At 41.4% G+C, this 20,990-nt stretch overlaps 1 protein-coding gene across 3 annotated transcripts in view; it reads right to left on the bottom strand.

Moving 5' to 3' along the window:
• The window catches only part of LOC140737191 (adhesion G protein-coupled receptor D2), a 314,325-nt gene that overhangs the window by 137,737 nt on the left and 155,598 nt on the right, over window positions 1-20,990 (bottom strand). For all 3 annotated transcript variants that reach the window (XM_073063435.1, XM_073063436.1, XM_073063437.1), the window contains one exon: window positions 6,223-6,276. In XM_073063435.1, coding sequence (XP_072919536.1) covers window positions 6,223-6,276 — 54 coding nt within the window. The remainder of the gene's footprint in view (window positions 1-6,222; window positions 6,277-20,990) is intronic.

Raw genomic sequence — 20,990 nt, 5'->3', positions numbered from 1 at the left:
CACTTTGGTAGTAGAGATAAATGTGTGGACTATTTTCTAAAAGGGGAGAAAATCCAAAAATCTGAGATGCAAAGGGACTTGGGAGTCCTTGTGCAGAACACCCTAAAGGTTAACTTGCAGGTTGAGTCGGTGGTGAGAAAGGCGAATGCAATGTTAGCATTCATTTCAAGAGACCGAGAAGACAAGAGCAGGGATGTAATGTTGAGGCTTTAGAAGGCACTGGTAAGACCTCACCTTGAGTATTTGGGCCCCTCTTCTTAGAAAAGATGTGCTGGCATTGGAGACGGTCCAGAGAAAGTTCACAAGAATGTTTCCAGGAATGAAAGGGTTATCATACAAGGAACATTTGATGGCTCTGGGTCTGTACTCACTGGAATTCAGAAGGATGAGGGGGATCTCATTGAAATCTTTCGAAAGTTGAAAGGCCTAGACAGAATAGATGTAGAAAGAATGTTTCCCATGGTGGGAGAGTCTAGGACAAGAGGGCACAGCCCTTAGGATAGAGGGCGCCCTTTCAAAACCGAGATGCAGAGAAATTTCTTTAGCCAAAGGGTGTGAATTTCTGGTATTTGTTGCCACATGCAGCTATGAAGGCCAGGTCATTGGGATTGATAGGTTCTTGATTGGACAGGGCATCAAGGGTTATGAGGAGAAGGCCGAGAACTGGCGTTGAGGAGGAGAAAAAAAAGGATCAGTCATGATCGAATGGCAGAGCAGACTCGATGGGCCGAATGGCCTAATTCTGCTCCTACGTCTTATGGTAATTTTGCCTCATCAGCAAACATGGTCATTTGTCTTTTCATCTGAGAAATTTCCTCCTCCTCTTTTCACTTTGTCATGCTTTCTCTCCTGATCTGCTTCTGTTTGTGTCACAATTCTTTCTGAATAACTCTCTTCATTTCAACAATCAAAGGTGTAGTATAAAAGCAATGAGAAGCAGTTTTTCCATTGTACCATCGTCACAGATCAGGCACAGAATGCTCTGGCTATTGTAACTCAACCTCAGAAGAACTGTCCAGGTATATCAGTTTAAAAGATCAATCATCCTGGTGGCATATTAAATGAAAATCGCTTTTTTCAGTTTAGCCTGTTAGGTCACCCGTTTTTCTTTTACTGGTTAGTTATCACATAGTTAATGTGCAAACTGGAGTGTGCATCAAAAAGTCTGCAATGAGATTAAATACCTTGATGTTTATATGATGTACAGAACTTCTTATTGGACCCTGAAAGTCATGTTTACAAGTTTATTTCAGGGCTATTTACAAGTCTGCAATATGGCTCCTCCATCATTACAACCACCTCTTGATCAGTAACATTCATTACTTGCAATTATTCTCTCACCACGTCACATTGATACATACATGCATTTTTGTCCTAAGTGTTTTAATTTCAGAATACAATACAGTCCATATTTCTAGTGTTTTAATCCTCATAAAGATTATGCAGTTCTCCTCTACTGTCAAGATGAAGCCACACTCAGGTTGGAGGAACAACACCTTATATACCGGCTGGGTAGCCTCCAACCTGATGGCATGAACATTGACTTCTCTAACTTCCATTGATGCCCCTCCTCCCCTTCTTACCCCATCCCTGATATATTGTTTGTTTTTTTCTCTCTCTCTCTCTCTGCCCATCACTCTGCCTGTTCTCCATCTCCCTCTGGTGCTCCCCTCCCCCCTTTCTTTCTCCTGAGGCCTCCCGTCCCATGATCCTTTCCCTTCTCCAGCTCTGTATCACTTTCGCCAATCACCTTTCCAGCTCTTAGCTTCATCCCACCCCTTCCGGTCTTCTCCTATCATTTTGCATTTCCCCCTCCCCCCACTACTTTCAAATCTCTTAGTATCTTTCCTTTCAGTTAGTCCTGATGAAGGGTCTCGGCCAGAAACGTCGACAGTGCTTCTCCTTATAGATGCTGCCTGGCCTGCTGGGTTCCACCAGCATTTTGTGTGTGTTGTCTGAATTTCCAGCATCTGCAGATTTCCTTGTGTTATGCAGTTCTTGCTGTGTTGCATCAAATGATATGAATTTCTGTATCTTCTTCATGAGTAGCTTTTCTATAGGCATCTATTTCAATATTTTCACCTGTCCCATTGGTGAGTACACAAAAGGAAGATATGCACAACTCAGTGTGTTTTTGAAATACATCTAACTGCCTTAATAGTGGACAAGCTCTACGTGCAGTTTGGAACTCGATGGAATGATCTAGCACTCTGCTGTGTCCAGAGAACTGCCTTGTAGAGAACAGAGACGAGGATCCGAAAGGAACCGAGAACATGAGCGGACTCGTGAAAAAGACCAGAGGTGGGACACAGGATCATGAACGACTCCACCTCAAAGTGGCGAGGAAGATTGAAGCATCGAGGTGAGTGTGGAGGGGGTCAGTGATCGCTCCCAATGGAGGCCCCTGGAGCACTCGGAGCAGGCGTGAGTTCTGAGTGATGGAGGGACTGTACTTTATACTGGTATGTTTCAGCATTATCTTTCTTGTGGCCGATAGGTCAAAACTTGGCCATCTTGCATGAGAATTATCCAACATTTGCTCTTCTAGAACACCAGTTTGTCACGTCAACACTTTGTCATCAAAGTGGTGTAGTGCTCATTCACTCTGTCCGTGTCCTTCACTGGTTAGAGGGTTTGCTCACGGGTAGCCATTCAACAAGCTGCAACTGTTACTCCTGTGCTTCACAATCCTCTCTCAGATGTGAAGAAATTTACTTCAGCAATGGGTAAGTGTTAGAAACCATTGGATCACAGCAGTATCATTCCACTTTGGCATTGGCATGATAGACTTCACTTTTGCTGGATCTGGTGTGCTCCCCTGAGGTATGAAGAGTAGGTTCTTCTGTTTAAATTTCAGTTCCTGCAGGTTGCATTTCAATTGTTTATCTCTGCCCATATTTGTCTTTTCAACCGTCTGTTCTCTTCAAAAGGTATTGACTCTCATCTTTATGCCTACATGTCCTTCAAGAGTGTGAAGAGCCTTTGATGAAGTCCTCAAGGTTCTGTGGTGATTCCAAAGGGTCACCTCAGTGGCCCTAAAGTATTTTTTATCAACAAATTCTGCTGTCTGTGTCAAAATCCATTCATGGCATCCAACACAAGAAAGATTTTTGTTCAGCACAAGTAAATATCTTTCCACTGAGTTCACTTCTATTTTTCTTTCCTAAAACAGAAAGATCAATGGTGTGCCACTTGGGAAAACCTAGCATTTCCAGTCATTTGCCACATGTCAACTGTGTGATATCTCAGTAGAGTTATACCTATCTAATATAAGGCCATGAGTTTTAGATGTCTCCTTTTTACAATGAATGCAAAATTATTCCATTTGAGCCTTAGAATACACACATTTTCTCCTATAGTATCTCTCCACAGCAAGACAGTACCCAAGGCTAAAGCTCACAAATTTGGTAATAACATGCTCAAACACTTTTTGACAACACTGTATCATGTTATCTCCAGCATCTGTTCTTACTTTTAATAATATACACTTTGTCATATTCTGCAGACTATTAGTGGGATGTGTTGTAAGTTTACTTCAGAAGCATTTGCAGATCACCATTTTTTACACCAATCCAACCCAAACCCTTTTCATTCTCCCTACATTCTTATCAGTCCCTTCCCAGTCTCTACAACTTACCAACACCCTAGGGGCACTTTACAGTGGCCACTTACCTACCAGAATCTGAATTAGCTTTAATATCACTGTATATGTTATGAAATTTGTTGTTTTGCAACAGCAGTACTGTGCAATACATAACATCACAAAAACTATAATTACAGTAAGAAACATATATATAAACAATAAATAATTAGTGCAAAAAGAGAGCAAAGCAAGAAAAACATAGAGAGGTAATGTACATGGGTTCATTGTCCATTCAGAAATCTGATGGCAACGGGGAAGAAGTTATTCCTAAAATGGTGAGCAAGTGTCTTCGGCTCCTGTACCTCCTCCCTGACAGTAGCAATGAGAAGAGGGCACGGCCTGGGTGGTGGAGGCCCTTAATAATGGATGCCATTTTTAGGGGTATCATTTTCTGAAGATGTCCTCAATGCTGTGGAGGCCCATGGTGGACCTGGCTGAGTTTGCACGTTTCCGCAGCTTTTTATGATCCTTTGCAGTCGCCCCTCCATACCAGATGGTGTTGCAACCAATTACAATGCTCTCCACAAGATATCTGTAGAGATTTGTGAGAGTCTTTGGTGACATACCTGATCACCCCAAACTCCTAATGAAATATAGCCTCTGTGACTTTTTTTGTAATTGCATTAATATGTTGGGCCCAGGATAAATCTTCAGAGATGTTAACTCCCAGAAACTTGAAACTACTCACCCTTTCTATTGAGGCGAGAGGCAAATGTTCTCTACCTGTTCGTGTTTTGGAAAGTGCAAGGAAGCTGGAGCACACAGGAGAAACCCAAGCAGTTACAGAGAGAACATGCAGTCTCCACACACAGACAGAAGCAGAGATCAGCATCGAACCCGGCTCGCTGCAACTGTGAGGCAGCAGTTCTCTCAGCTGTGCCACTGTGCTATGTAATTCTTCCCAACCTTCTGAAGCGTAAACACTCAATGCTCTCAAATGTAGTAAGTACCCTCTCTTAAAAACCCAAAATCAAATAAATCTGGCCTTCAGTCATTGCTACCATCTAAGCTAGACTAGAGTTTAAGATGCAAGGGTGAATATGACCAATAGTTACTATCCTCATATTCCTGCAGGACAGTAACAACATGCTTTTAATTTCCTCTTTGTGTCAGTCAGTGAAAAGGAAAAGCAGGAAAGGTATATAACATGGAACCACTCCAATATCAAAGTATCTACATGTCATCATACACATGTAAGATTCATTCTCTTGCAGGCATTCACAGTAGATCAAAGAAATGCAAAAGAGTCAAGAAAAAAACTACACACCAAGACTGACAAGTAACCAATGTGCAAAAGAAGACAAACTGCAAATAATAATAACCAGCCTAATCCAGTCTCAGAGTCTGAGTCCTACAAATGTTATAATGAATGATCTATTTTCACAAATAGTACAATCCCTAATAATGGTCCGGATGTTATATTACAGGGTAAACAAGCAAGAACAGCTTTCTGAATAGATATAGCCATTGCAAACACTCATAACATACAGAATTCATAAGTGAAAAACACCAGAAGTATGCCGAATTAAAAGAGGAAATTAAAAGACGTACGGGATCTACAACTGGTATCATCCCAAAGTCACTACACAATAACATTAAACAATTAGGCCTACACAGCAAAATTTATGTAAAGCTCCAGGAAGCCACAATACTAAACACCACTAGAATAGACCGAAAGTTCCTTGCAACTGAGGATCAAGTATGCTTGCTATGCCCATACCTTTGGTTTTACCAGCTTAATAATAATAAATAATAATTGTGATAACCTACTGAATATTAAAAGGACTAGATAGGGCGGATGTGGAGAGTATGTTTCCTATGGTCGGGGCATCCAGAACTTGAAGGCATAGCCTCAAAATTGAGAGACAACCTTTTAGAACAGAGGTAAGGAGGAATTTTTTTTAGCCAGAGAGTAGTGAAGCTGCGGAATGCTCTGCCACAGACTGCAGTGGAGAATAAGTTTGTGAGTACATTTAAGATGGAAGTTGATCATTTCCTGATCAGTCAGGGCATTAAAGGATATGGCGAGAAGGCAGGTGTATGGGGTTGAGTGGGATCCAGGGACAGCCTTGATGGAATGACAGAGGAGGGTGAATGGCCTAATTCAGCTCCTATGCCTTATGGTCTTATAACATGAGTTGTAAAGTTCATGAAAGTGAATCCATAGGCTCCATGTTGAGGTGAGTGAAGTTATCTACGCTGGTTCAGGAGCCTGCTGGTTGAAGGATAATAACTGTGCCTGAACCTATCTCCAGCTGACCAGATGAAATGTAAGGCCAATCAAACAACTGCAGTTCAGCACAAAGTAAAGGGCTTGCACTTATACTGTGCTTTGCATTGCCTTGGCGCCTCAAAGCTCATTAGAGCCATTGGAATAAATCTGAATAGTCGTCTCTGTTGAAAAGGAAGCAGTGTGACTCATTGCTAACTTATTTTTAAGAATGTTCTGCATTATAACAATACAAAGCCTCCCTGTGCATGAAGTTTTATAAACAGAATGTATTAATAAAAATTTACTCAAATATGCAATTAATTGTAACGCCTCAACAATTGACAATATATACCAATTATTTACTTACTGAAAAGTTCAAAGCTTTTCTTCTCTCTTGTAGTCTTTTGATGGTACTCCTTACCTACAAAATGATAAGCAAGATCGTACTCAGATTTCTTATTTCAAGAACAATAACACAACTTTCTCAAAGAAACACGAGTGAATCTGCAGATGCTGGAAATAAGTAAAAACACAAAATGCTGGCAGAACTCAGCAGGCCAGACAGCATCTATGGGAGGATGCTCCTCCCGTAGATGTTGTCTGGCCTGCTGAGTTCTGCCAGCATTTTGTGTTTCTCAAAGAAACAATGCTTTGAGAATTATTAGTCATACACCAATATGTGAAAGACATTTGTTTTAACAGAGCAGTTACTCCTATGAATAGAGATCAAGCAAAGCAAAATTCAAATTTCAAAGTACATTTGTTATCAAAGTACTGTACATATATGTCACCATATACAAGCCGGATGTTCATTTTCTTGCAGGCATACTCAATAAATCCATAATGGAATAATAACCATAACAGAATCAATGACAAGCCACACCCACTTGGGCGTTCAAACACTGTGCATAATACAAACTGCAAAACAAAAAAAGAAATAATGATAATAAATAAATAAGCAATAAAAATCAAGAAAATGAAACGAAGAGTCCTTGAAAATGAGTCCATAAGGTTGTGGGAACATGCCAATGACAGGGCAAGTCAAGTTGAGTGAACCCTTTGGTGCAAGAGCCTGAAGGTTGAGGGGTAGTAACTGTTCCTGAACATGGTGGTGTGAGACCTGAGACTCCTGTACCGCCTTCCTGATGGCAGCAGCAAGAAGAGAGCATGACCTGGGTGGTGGGAGTCTCTGATGATGGATGCTGCTTTCCTGCTTCATGTGGATGTGCTCAGTATTGGGAAGAGCTTCGCCCGTGATGGACTGAACCATATGCACAGCTTTTTTGAAGGATTTTCTATTCAAGGGCAAGAAAGGTAAGTTAACATCTGAAAAACTCTGGGATACTAAGGGGATTTTTTCCCCCAAATGCTTAATAGCATTCAGTTCTGGATTTTTTTCCTGATGTGTTAACTTTGAACATTGAACTGGACCTATCTAAAATAGGGAGCCTGTGTTTTTTTAAAAAAAAAATCATGTAATGATTTTAATTTGTATTTGATGCACTTACACCAGTCTCTCAAAGTCTTCGTGCCACCTACGAGTGCTAATCAAGCCCATCCTACAAAGACCCACAGCAGCTGGGAACACTGCCAAGGCTACTTTCCCTTCACTTGTACCTGCCCATTGGATCTGGACTCCAATAAACAAAACTTAAGTAAATAATAGCAGAACACTGCTCAAAATAGTCTTTATTTCTTGCGTAAAAGCAATGAAACAATGACAAGTGAAATGCTGCACTAATCTATCATAAATTATTCATGGAATCAACAACAAAACCCTTTAGTCTTTAAATTGTGCCAAAAACCTTGTTGAACAATATATAAACACAAGAGATTCTGCGGGTGCTGCAATTCCGGAGTAACACACACAAAATGCTGAAGGAACTCAGCAGGTCAAGCACTGCAGACAAAGGAAGCAAGCCCTTCACTTATATAGTACCCTTCACATACCACTTAACAGTCCAGTACAGTACTTCATGAAGCAGTAAATATCAGAGTAAATTTATGTGCAGCAGGTTTCCAAAAACAGGATGGTGCTGACAATTATACTATCAAGTTTAACAATAATGAGTGAGGAATCAATATTATCCAGGTTACCACTGATACCACCCTGCTTTTCTGGAAAGTAGTATCAAAAGGTCTTTTATTGAAGACAGCCAAAATTTTATATTAACACTCCACAAATCTGTATTGCTTGCAGTGCATTCCTTCAGTTTTGCATTGGACCATCTGCTTGAGTTTTGGGCTTAGGCTTCTAGTCTTGGACTTGAACTCAATCTTGTGACTCAGAGGGAAGCTCGTTACCAACCATGTTACAACTAGAAGGGAAAGTACTCCTTCTCAGTGGAAACTAAATCACAAAAGTTACTCTCTATATCAGAATCAGATTTATTATCACTGGCGTGTTGTGAAATTCGTTAGCATAGAATGTCTAATTAAGGTGATTTGCAAATAATGAAAAAATAAACTGTTAAATTGTGATTCTACATCTAAAGATATCACTGTCAATGTTTAATTAAAATAATTGAGATATTGTTTTATATTGTAACACTGCCAAATGAAACTGATTTAAATATATTATAATCATATTTTCAATCCATTGTCTATATTTCCACTCACAGTGTTTAAAGCAAAGCTGGGATACAAAAGCTGATCGTGAATCGAAAGAGAAAAAGCATATGCAAAAAACAGCAGGAATTTTCCCATGATATAAGGAAAACTATTTATTTTGAAAAGAAATGCAAATGAAATATGATTAAAACAATTTGCAGCATTCAAACAACGACTAATGCAATGGCTGAGGGCTAGAATCCATCTATAATGTTACTGATAGTCATTTTCATAGAAGTAAATGTGCACATAAAATGCTTTGAATACTCTAATTTATAGTCCCCTAGCTTCCTTTTCCATGGAAAATCCAGAGCTATTTTTCATGTTAATGTAAAATAGATCATTTAGTGTGTCAGTCTGTTTAATCAAAATAATCCGGCATCAATTTTGATAACTGAACAATTTGTATCCCAGTGGAAAAATACTCTTTTTCTAGACTTGCAGATGATGAAATTTCCTATCATGTAGATAAGCAGGAGGAGGGAAAAGGGGTGAGTTTTATTCACTGATCCAATGAGCAATCATTCATTCCTAATGTTCATCATGAAAACTAACTAACAACGCTGTTTCACAGATGTGAAATGGTTTTTAAAACGGTAGAATTAGAAGTCATAAATAAAAACAGCCAACCGTGTCAGGGGAAAAAATTGAAAGTGACGCATTGGCATGAAAACTGAGGAGATGGCTGCTTTGGGCTTTAAGTGATCATGTGTCACACAGAGCTCACAGCAGCACTCAATTTGTATAGCTTGTGTACTTGAATATTGACACAGGGCTGGAAGTTGTAGCTGAACAGATTGAAGTTGCTCGCACCCAGCTGAAGGCTTGCCAGCAGTTAATGAACGGGAACAATAGACTGCGCACATGTAGGTTATCTACTGCAATGATACAGTATATCCTTAAGATGCTGTACCTGTCTGAGTTTGAAAAAGCAATTTATTCATCATCCATCTCACTCAGCTTGCTGTCCAGAATGTATTTCATTGTTAAAGTAAGAACTATTTTTATTTGCGCGCAGAGTTTGCATACATGGCCATTCCACTTCCAGAGTGGAAATGTAAGCTGGTACTTGAAGAGCTATTGAACTAACTTTTAATAGTTCTTATGTCTTGTGTCCTACAGCCGAGGGAAGTATCCAACTCAGCAGCAGTAATGGCCCGCCGGATTAGTTTCAAGTTTGCACAGGACCTGAAAGCCAACCGGAAGGGTCAACCGATGGACAAACAGATCATTAGGGAAGATGCAAGTCTGAACTATAGATGCCAGTTTTAAATACAAACGTAGCTTGGAATTCTGTCCTTCAGGATTCCAAATCCACATAATGGATTCAGATTCCACCACAAGTGGCTTGATAATTAACCAAGCTTTGTGAAAAATAACTGAAGCCAGTTATTTCTTTGCTGTCACAGGAGACATCCAAGTCAGTTCAGGTCCTGTTGGAAAGCTCGAAAGCAGCCCAGAATAAATAAGCCACTACCTGATCTTAACGGTGTTAAGAAACTTGCAGCTTATTCCTTAAAGCAAAAGTGAGACTAACAGTGAATAATCTCTGCAATGTCACAACCAATTCTGCATGAAGAGTTACTAGATACAGACAACTTCATTGAAAATCACATGGATGTTTTTGGACAGAGCACAAACAACCCTTTGCCATTAGCGATAATGCGTAGTTGTAAAGTACTATTCTGGTAGGATGGATCAAATGGGTCAGGCCTAATGTAAGTACTGCTAACAGAGCTAACTTTTCAACTTTTAAACCAATCAATGTTTCAAGCCTTGGCCTCAGTACCTCCTTGTGTAAGCAGATCCTCACTCGTAGACTCCAGTCACTTTGGATTGACAACATCTCCTCCATGATATCCATCAGCGCAGGTACACCACAAGGCTGTGTGCTTAGCCCATGCTCTACTTGTTTTACACTTACAGCTGTGTGACTAAGCATAGCTTCAATGCTATTTTTAAGTTTACTGCAGACACCACTGTCATAGGCCAGAAATCAAAGGTGGAGACAAATCAGCCTATAGGAGGGAGATTGAAAATCTGGCTGAGTGGTGTCACGGCAACCTCTTACTCAATGTCAGCAAGACCAAGGAACTGATTATTGACTACAGTTGGCAGAAACCAGAGGTCCATGAGCCAATCTTCATCAGAGGATCAGAGGCAGAGAGGGTCAGCAACTTCAAATTTCTGAGCGTTATCATTTCAGAGGACTTGCTCTGGGCCTAGCACACAAGTACAATTATGAAAAAAGCACAGCAGTGTCTATATTTGCTTAGGAGTTTGCAAAGAAAACTTTGACAAACCACTACAGAAGTGTAGAGGAGAGCATAATGTACTGACTGGCTGCATCACAACCTGGTATGCCCTTGAACGGAAAAGCCTACAAAATGTGGTGGATACAACCCAGTCCATCACGGGTAAAGCCCTATCCACCACTGACCACATTGTCACAGGAAAGCAGCAACCATCATCAGGGACCCGTACCACCAAGGTTATGCTCTCTCCTCACTGCTGCTATCAGGAAGAAGGTACAGGAGCCTCAGGACTCACACCTCCAGGTACAGGAATAGTTATTACCCTCAACCATCAGGGTCTTGAACCAAAGGTGATAACTTCACTTGCCCCACCACTGAAATGTTCCCACAGCCTACACAGTCACCTTCAAGGACTCTTCATCTCATGTTCTCAATATTTATTGCTTATTAATTTATTATTATTATTTAATTCTTTTTGTAGTTGCAGAGCTTGTTGTCTTTTACACTGGTTGAATGCCCAAGTTGGTGCAGTCTTTCATTGATTCTATTAAAGTTATTATTCTATTGTTGAATTGTTGAGTATGCCCGCAAGAAAATGAATCTCAGGGTTGTGTATGGTGACATATACAGTATGTACTTTGATAATAAATTCACTTTGAACTTTTGTCATTGTGGTAAACTATGTATACCTGTCTGGACACGCCCCCACTGCTGACTGCTCCTGTGGCTCCTCCCACAGACCCCTGTATAAAGGCAATTGGAGGCACTGCTCCTCCCTCAGTCTCCGAGATGCCGTGCTCCCTTTTGCTGCTAGTAAAAGCCAATCGTTCGCCTCCTGTCTCCGAGAGTTATTGATGGTGCATCAGTCATATAACCCACTTTTTTCTAAATTACTACAAGAATCACAGCAAACACTAGCAAGCTCACTCTGGCAAAAAAAAAACAAGTTGCTAGAGGAACTGTGCAGGTCAGGGTGGAGGCAAAGACAGAGTGGACATTGTAGGATGAGACCCTGCATCAGGACAAGAGTGTAAAAGGGAGATGCCAGTGTTAAGAAGTCAGGGGGAAGAGTGAGGCTGGTGCTAGCAAGCAGTAAGTGGATCCAGGGGTGAGAATGTTTCATTGACGGGGAGGGATGGAGATGATGACAAAGGCTGGGAGGTGATGCAGGGTCTTGACCCAAAACACTGCCTCCCACAGATGCTGCCTGACCCACTGAGTCCCTCCTGGAACTTGTTTCTTTTTTTGCTGCAGATTCCAGCAAACACAGTCTCCTGTGTAACCACATTGACTTGGGAGTTAGAAACAGTAGTAGGCTATTAAATCCCTCAATGCTGAACTACTTCACAGCTAGCCCGAATTTTATTTCGCCTTCCAGCGCCATCAGTAGTTTGACGGATGGAAGAGAGTCAGATCATTCTAATTCCAATGAAGCAGGGCACCTGGTGCCATCTAATATAAACTGTACATTCCAATTTAAGATTATAATTAGGCAGTCAGGAGGGATGTTGAATAACTTGACTCTTGTCAATTTTCTTCAACATTCTGAATGTACTTGCAACCAACAAATGACAGATCACAGAGGCACTAGCCTACAAAGTACCCAGGACATCTTTAAGGAGCGGTGTCTCAGAAAGGCAGTGTCCATTATTAAGGACCTCCAGCACCCAGGGCATGCCCTTTTCTCACTGTTACCATCAGGTAGGAGATACGGAAGCCTGAAGGCACACACTCAGCGATTCAGGAACAGCTTCTTCCCCTCTGCCATCCAATTCCTAAATGGACATTGAACTCTTGGACACTACCTCACTTTTTTAATATATGTTATTTCTGTTTTTGCATGATTTCTAATCTATTCAATATATGTATACTGTAATTGATTTACTTATTTATTTTTCTTCTTCTAGATTCTGAATTGCATTGAACTGCTGCTGCTAAGTTAATAAATTTCACGACACATGCCGGTGATAATAAACCTGATTCTGATTCTGACTCTGATGAACCTGCCTAATAGATACACAAGTTAGTACAACACTAACCAAAGCTCCTGCCTGGTCTGTGCAATGGGCAACTTTTATATTATTGTATTGTTTGCAAAATTCCCAGCAGGGGAAGGAGATCTGTTGAATACTGATTCTCATGGAGGTGATGTGTAAGGACTGTAGTGACAGTGCAGATAGGTCATCCTCGAAGCTTCTGCAGACAAAGCACTGCAACAACTATTGTACAGCTCGGCCACAAGCAGCAGTAACGCAGCCAAGACGATTAATGGTGAAAACTATGGACTCTCCTCCTCCGGCGGGAAGAGGGCAAGTGAAAAGCATACGGAGTAATTTCATAGCATACAAGTGCTTGCCAAAAAAACTGAAACATGCTGTTGACGTGCTTCCTGATCATGTTGAAGTCTGTTACTTGGGCTTTCATACTTGCAGCTCTGAGCACAGTAAATGTGGACTCTGGGCTCAATTACAATGCTCACCGGTATAGTTCCCTATCACTGCGGATGAACAGGCAGCATGGATAGTCCACCACTAATCCTATAAAACACAGGCCTTCCCCGGCTCCAATGCCTGTCAAATACATAAAAAGTGTGTGTTTGGAAGATTGGTGGGCTGGATCTGCCATGTGGGGCCACTTTCTACCTTGTGAACAGCCTGGATTATGAACAATTCACAGGAATGGAACTCAGTCATAACCTTGGGAGGATCTACTGTAACTGGAAGCAGCCTCTTCAGAAATAATTTAGTAGAACCATTAATAAGTGTCCTTTGTCAATGGTAAAGAGCAGGCAAATTACAGTTAGCCACAAATAAAACTATAATCAAGTCAAAGACAGACGTTTGTTTGTATGTAAAAAAAATATTGTTCAACAGCTATGAGGCATCTCCCGTACTTTTCAATAGAAACAAAACCTTACCTTCTCAGTCCGGTCAACTGAATGGATAGTCCTCTCATGTTGATGTTTCAAAGGTTAAAATTAGCTTTATTTGCCACATGTAGATTGAAACATTTAGTGAAATGCATTATTTTGAGTCAACAACCAATGCAATGTTACATTATTACATGGGTGGCCACCTAGTTATCAAGTCTATCTTATTTCTCTGATCTGTTTCACAAATTTCACATAAACATCTATCCCAGACAGGGCCCATTTTCATGCTCTATGTCTTTGACATAAATGGACATAAAAATCTTGACATAATGCATGGAGTATTGTCCCTAACTTAACAAACACTCTGCCTCTTCAAGCAAGACCTTATTGCTTCTGGTCCAAGTACTGATAATTGTTATATTATATCATCATCTGAGCAAGGGACAACAGAGATGTCCATATCACCCATACCTTAATGGGTGCTGACGATTATTTTCCAACGATTGCCTAATCCACTGTTATGTCCAGCAACCAGGGCCAAAACACCAGTATGAACAGAAGCTTTGGTAGATGATCAATGTCAGAACTCTCAAGGACCCCAGAAGACTCTTATCAGACAACCTGCCAACTTCTAGGCTACAAGAGAAGACATTGGCTCCTGTGCCAAGAAGTACTGAGAAAAATCACCAGGCAACGAGCTAATTAACCACATTTGTAAGGTGTTCAGGGACTGAAGCTTTAGTTCCTCAAGGAAAAATAAATAGCTGACACGTCCAACTCTTCAGGGCTGTTAAATCACCTGTGCCTCCAACAACCCACCTCATTAAGAGCCAGGGATGGGATGAATTTGATCAGGGATAGAGAGGCAGTCAGTGCCTGCTGGATGGAATGCTTTCTGGACTTTTTCAACTACAACTCTGTCCTTAACATGAGCACACTTGACTGCATTGCTACAGCACCATATCCAGGCAGCCTTGTTCTGATACCTAACTGACGGGAAATCACGGTGGATAAATCCCACTTTTAAAATAACAAGGCCTCAGGAACACTCAGAGAATTCCTGCAACTCTCCAACACGAAGCTTTGACTTTACATCCACATCTTCATCTGCTATGCTTGGAGACTAACACATAACAATACTATAGAGGGACTCCTTGCAGACTGACACAAAAGAAATCATCACCAATGTAACCTGAACATCTCCTCCCCTTGTGGCTGAAAAGCTGCTCCCCAAATTAAAGTGTGTATTCTATCCATCTAGACGTGATCTTCATTGTGTAACAACTTCAAAAGAAAGGCAAGGAGCAGCACCAGCCATTGTCAATCTCACCAAAGTCTTTGGAAGAGACCGTCCTTAAATTTAGCTGCCTGTAAAAAATTGGCTTGATCTTGCATTTGTCCCACAATAACATGCATGTCATGATATCAACCAATGTGCTTATGAATAAAGTATTCACAGTGAAGACTGGTGTCAATCATTGCCCCAGAGCTTTTCTCTATCTTTCTTGCTGCAATGTTGCACTTCACCTCCAAGAAACGTACTGTGGGAATGTAATTACAGTGCCTATAGGAAGTATTCAGCTTGGAAGTTCCCTTGGAACTCCCCTTGGAAGTTGTCTTGTTTTATAGTTTTACAACATTGAATCACAGTGGATTTAATTTGACGTTTTTGACACTATCAACAGAAAAAGGCTCTTACATGTCAAAGTGAAAACAGATCTCTATAAAGTGATCTAAATTAATTACACATATAAAACACAAAATAATTGATTACTTAAGTATTCACCCCCTTTAATATGACACACCAAATCACCACTGATGCAGCCGATAGGTTTTACAAGCCTAAATGGAGATCACCTGCATGCAGTCAAGGTGTTTCAATTGATTGCAGTAAAAGTATACTTGTATCTGGAAGGTCCAACTGCTGGTGAGTCAATATCCTGGCAAAGACTACACCATGAAGACAAAAGAACACTTCAAGCAACTCCATGAAAATGTTATGGAAAAGCATAATTCAGGAGATGGTTAGAAGAAAATTTCCATGTCACTGACTTGGAGTACAGTTAAGTTAATCATCAAGAAATGGAAAGAATGTGCTATAGCTATAAGTCTGTCTATAAGTAGATCATCCTCAAAAACTGAGTGACCGTGCAAGAAGGAGACTAGCGAGGGAGGCCACCAAGTGACCTATGACAGCTCTGGAGAAGTTACAAGCTTCAGTGGCTGAGATAGGAGAGATAGTGCCTACAACAACTGTTGCCCAGGTGCTTCACCAGTCACAGCTTTATAGGAGAGTGGCAAAGAGAAAGCGACTTTGAAAAAATCTCACATGAAATCTTGTCTAGAGTTTGCCAGAAGGCATGTGAGAGACTCTGAAGTCAGCTGGAAGAAGGTTCTATGGTCTGATGAAACCAAAATTGAGCTTTTTGGCCATCAGAATAAACGCTATGTTTTGGCCATCCATAAAAAATTACCATCCTTACCATGAAGCATGGTGGCTGCATCATGCAGTGGGCATGCTTCACTGTAGCAGACCCTGGAAGGATTGTGAAGGTAGAGGGTAAAATGAATGCAGCAAAGTACAGGGAAATCCTGGAGGATAACCAGAAGCAGTCTGCAAGAGAACTATGACTTTCGAGAAGATTTGTTTTCCAGCAAGACAATGACCCCAAGCGTAAAGCCAAAGCTACACAGGAATGGATATGATAGGGTCTTTTAAGAGGCTTTTAGATAGGTACATGGAGCTTAGTAAAATAGAGGGCTATAGGTAAGCCTAGTAATTTTGAAGGGCCTGTATTGTGCTGTAGGTTTTTCTATGTTTCTATGAATGGCTTAAAAACAACAAAGTTAATGTCTTGGAGTGGCCAAATCAAAGTCTAGACCTCAATCCAATTGAGAATTTGTGACTGAACTTGAAAAGGGCTGTTCACTCATAATCCCATGCAATCTGACAGAGCTTGAGCAGTTTTGTACAGGGGAATGGGGAAAAATTGCAGTGTCCAGATCTTCAAAACTGATAGAGACCTATCCACACAGACTCAGGGCTATATTGCTGCCAAAAGGTACATCTACTAAATACCAACTTGAAGCGGGTGAATACTTCTGCAATCAATTATTTTGTGTCTTATACTTGTAATTAACTTAGTATGCCTACAGAAAAAGAATCTGAGGGTTGTCTGTGGTGACATGTATGTACTCCGATGGTAAGTTTTACTTTGAAGGATTTTGAAATTTTGCCACAAATAAATTAACAAATAGTAAGGGGCATTTATGACACTAGATATAAAGTTAACAGTACAACACTACGTGATGAGACCTGGGAGGTGGCAGGGAGTTCAGTAGTCTCATGGCCTGGGCTAAGAAGCTGCTTCCCATCTTAGTTCTTATGCTAATGCTATAGTTAGTGCTTCGGGTAGATGGAGCTCGTCAGCCTGGGAAGGCAGTCCATCCAAGACAGGGAAAACTCTGATTTCAAACCTCCACTGCCTTGCGGCCGTACCCACTCATGGGAAAGGCTTCGGGAGTGAACCCTGAGGACAAATTCAGAGCTGGAGTCCCTAAGGCAGTCCGACGTTGTCTTCAACCTTGTTCTGGCAACTCCTGCGATGACACCGGTGCCAAGCTGTATCGGTCCTTGCCCTTCCCTTGGACAACATTGGTGGAATGGAGAGTGGAGACTTGCTGCATGGACAACTGCTGGTCTTCCATATCACCTTGCCCAGGCCTGCACCCTGGAAACCATTCCCAGCACAGATCCATGGTCTCGCGAGACTAACGGATGCTATCATAATTAGTGCACTATCACAGTCCTTGGTGGATTGAAGCAGAGGGTGTTTGAAGATCAGATCAGGACTTTGCTCTTGGCACGAGGTCTGACAGGCAACAAGGATTTCTGTCTGTCATTGAACTATCCACAACAGAGATCTCAAGACATTGGAAAAATGCCACCAACTCAGTGTCCACAAAATCCTCCGAATTCACTGGAAGGACAAGTGAACTAATGGCAGCATCGTTCCCCAGGTCAGCTCCCCTAACTAACAGTGGGGCCTTAGTTACTCTCAGTCAGCTAATTTGGCCAGGACATGTCATTCGCATGCTGCCAACAGTCTCTCAAAATAGACATTCTATATCTGCCATGGGGAGAGATTACTACGAGAATGAAGAAAAGATTCAAGATTGTGTTCAAAGCCTCCTGGAAGAAATGCAACATCTTCACTGATTCCAAGGAACCTCTGGTCCTTAATAAGCCAAAGAGCATTCAAATATTATGAACCTGGAAGCCATGAACAGGGCTCACACAGAAACCCCACAGAAGGAGCAGACTACCACACAATCTATCCACTCAGTCGGCCCATCAGCCACCACATGGCTCATCTGTGGGAAGGTTTTGTAGTTCCTACATTGGCCTTATTAGCCACTTGAAAACTCAAAAATAACAGAGTGAAGTCAGTCATACAAAATCCTGAACTGAAGGAGAACAACTACTCACCAACAACGTACTCGTCAATTCCCAGTCTAGGTTTTGCCAGGACCACACTGCTCCTGACCACAAAGGGCTGAATGCCATCTTTGACATTAAGGAAGCATTTGACTAGGTCTCACTGCGGCATCCTTGTGAAACTAAAATCACTGAGCTCTGAAGGAAAACGCTCGAATGTTGGAGATGGTGGTGGATGTCAAAGTTCAATCACCTCAACCCCAGATCATCACTGCAGGAGTTCCTCAGGGTAGTGTCTTAGACCCAACCATCCTCAGCTGCTTCATCCATGACCTTCCTTCCAGTATGACTTCGGAAATGGGGATGCTTGCTGATGATTACACAATTTTTAATTCCACTCAGCATTTCCTCAGCAAAAACAATTCCTCAGGAGAATCTACACAATATTCTGGCATGGACAGGTAAGTGGCAAGTCACATACATGCAACAGAAATGACCTACAAAGGCCATGTCCAACAATCAATAGCTTTACTAATTCACCATTAGTATTCCAGGATCCTAATTAAAAACCCAATTAGTCTAACAATATAAAATATTGTGAGTACTGACTGAAGCAGGTCAGGGGCTGGGTGTCCTGTGGCAAATTATTCACCATCTGACATCTGAAAACCTTTTCATCAGCTGCGAGGCACAATTCAAAAGCATGATGAAATACCCTCCATTTGCCTGGATGGGTGCAATACCAAGAAACCTCAAGTAATTTACAAATACCCAGCACACAGCAACCTTCCTGAATGGTACCCTAAAGCATTCATGCCCTGCACCACTGTCGCATTTGCATTCTATTCCATCGATAAAATGCATTGTGGTTACTCACTCCATCATCATCTCTCACACCCACAAACTCCACCATGAAGATGCATGAAAACCGTAACATCTGCAGGTTGCCCCCCCCCCCCCCCACAACACCAACATCTGTAGTTTGCCTCCATTGTGTACACCATCCAGACTTGGAGATATATTACTGTTCGCTCACTGTCACTGCTAACTCCCTACCGAACAATACCTTCCCAAAAAGGAATGCAGTGGTTCAGGAAGGTGGCACACCACCAACTTTTCAAAGACCCAGGTCCCAAAACATGAATTATAAAAACATAAACAACCATATTCACAACCTACAGGCATCAAAATTAGATTTGAAGGGGTCACACACAGGCCTCTTAAATGATTTCAGTAACTGATCCACCTTTTCAATCATGTTTGACCAGTCCGGACTCACATTTGTTAAAACTGTAAGTCAATGGGTTGCAATCTAATTTCCCAATTATAACCCCACACTCCTTACCTCTTCCACCCATTCCTAGCTGGTGAAGGGAGGAGAGGGGTGAAGGAAAAGAGTTACTCTCACTCTCTTATGTCATTCTCCACCACTGCTCCCCTTTGATTATTGCTTTACTTATATGATTCACTCTAGTTCTTCCAGTTATAGCAGAAAATATTGTGCGCTGTGTTGAGCTTTAATGTTTCATTTCACGCTTAGTGACTGAAATCTAAGTTCTTCTGGAAAATGGTAAATTTATTGAATGAAAGTTAGATCGAGCAGAATTTTAAAGAACCGAAGTATCTCTACCATTTACCATTCTTAATGAAGCTGTCAGATGCTGTTACTAAAAACACTGAAGCCATGCATACATCTTCAGAACCAAATTTATTAGTTAAATCAGAATTGATAAATTTTAACAAAACACTAATTTATCACTGCAAAAATTTGTTAAACAGAATTCCTTGGTTTTTTGGCAGGAAATTAGGCCAAGCTAGGCTTGTTCTGTTCTCATAATATTGGTTCAAGGCCAAGTCATCAAAGTTTAACACAGGATCACTTCTCTCTCCTTTGTCTAAACTAGAATCGTATTGTTTCACTAATATGACATTTTTTTCTATTACTGAAATGTATTTGTCTGATCGGAAAGGTAATGCTTACTGAGCTGGACCATCCACATAAATATTACGGCCATAAAAGGAGACAGTACTTGAGAATTCTTTGACATGTGATTCACTTCTTTGTTCTCTGAAGCTTAGTCACCGTTTCTGAGCACCCAGCAAGGCACAACATAGAACACTTACCCAGATAAACACTGTTCCAAAAGTACGCAGAATCTCATCATCCAAAAAATGCCTAGACATTTTGATTAACATCTCATTCACCACTCTAAACATTCTTTCCCTCTTGCTCCCATTCTCCACCATCTGAACCCCTCCAGACCTTTAGTGGTAAAGCTGGATGCATCTGATGTTGGTGCTGGGGCCACCCTCTCCCTGCGAGGACTGGACAAGAAGACACACTCATGTGCCGCCTTCTCAAGCAATTGCAGCTCTACACAGTGAAGAAGACAGGGAGCTCCTCACCATTAAATGGGCCTTGGAGGTATGGAGACATTGGCTGATGGGAAACACCAAGCCCTTCCTGATCTGGACTGCCACCAGAACCTCATATCCATATGACAGACCCACCAACTCATCCCACGTCAGGCTTGCTGGGCCCTCTTCTTCAAGCAATTCAACGTTACCATCTCCTACCAACCCAGCTCCATGAAACCTAAGATGGACGCCCTGTCGCGACATTTTGGTTCAGCTGAAATGGAGATCTACCTTCAGCCCATCATTCCATCCGTGCAGATCCTCACCCCAATCATTCAATGTTTGAGTGTACGCTGTTCAGGTGATCATGGAACTGTTGGATGCCTGGAGTCCATGAGGCCATACTATGAAGTAGTAGTTGATGATACAGTGTCATCAATGTATCTGAAGAAGCATTTGGGGTGTATGGAATGAACTTGGAGCCCTCTCCTCAAAGACCTCCATGTAGAAAATAACAATAGCCCACATCAAGAGCGCAAGCGTGTCTCTTTGGAGAAATCAGCAGGAGCAGAACATTGTATTCACAATGACCATAGGATTAA

The sequence above is a fragment of the Hemitrygon akajei genome, chromosome 12, assembly GCF_048418815.1.
Source record: "Hemitrygon akajei chromosome 12, sHemAka1.3, whole genome shotgun sequence".
Classification (NCBI taxonomy): Eukaryota; Metazoa; Chordata; class Chondrichthyes; order Myliobatiformes; family Dasyatidae; genus Hemitrygon; species Hemitrygon akajei.
This window is presented reverse-complemented; position numbering and strand designations above follow the sequence as displayed.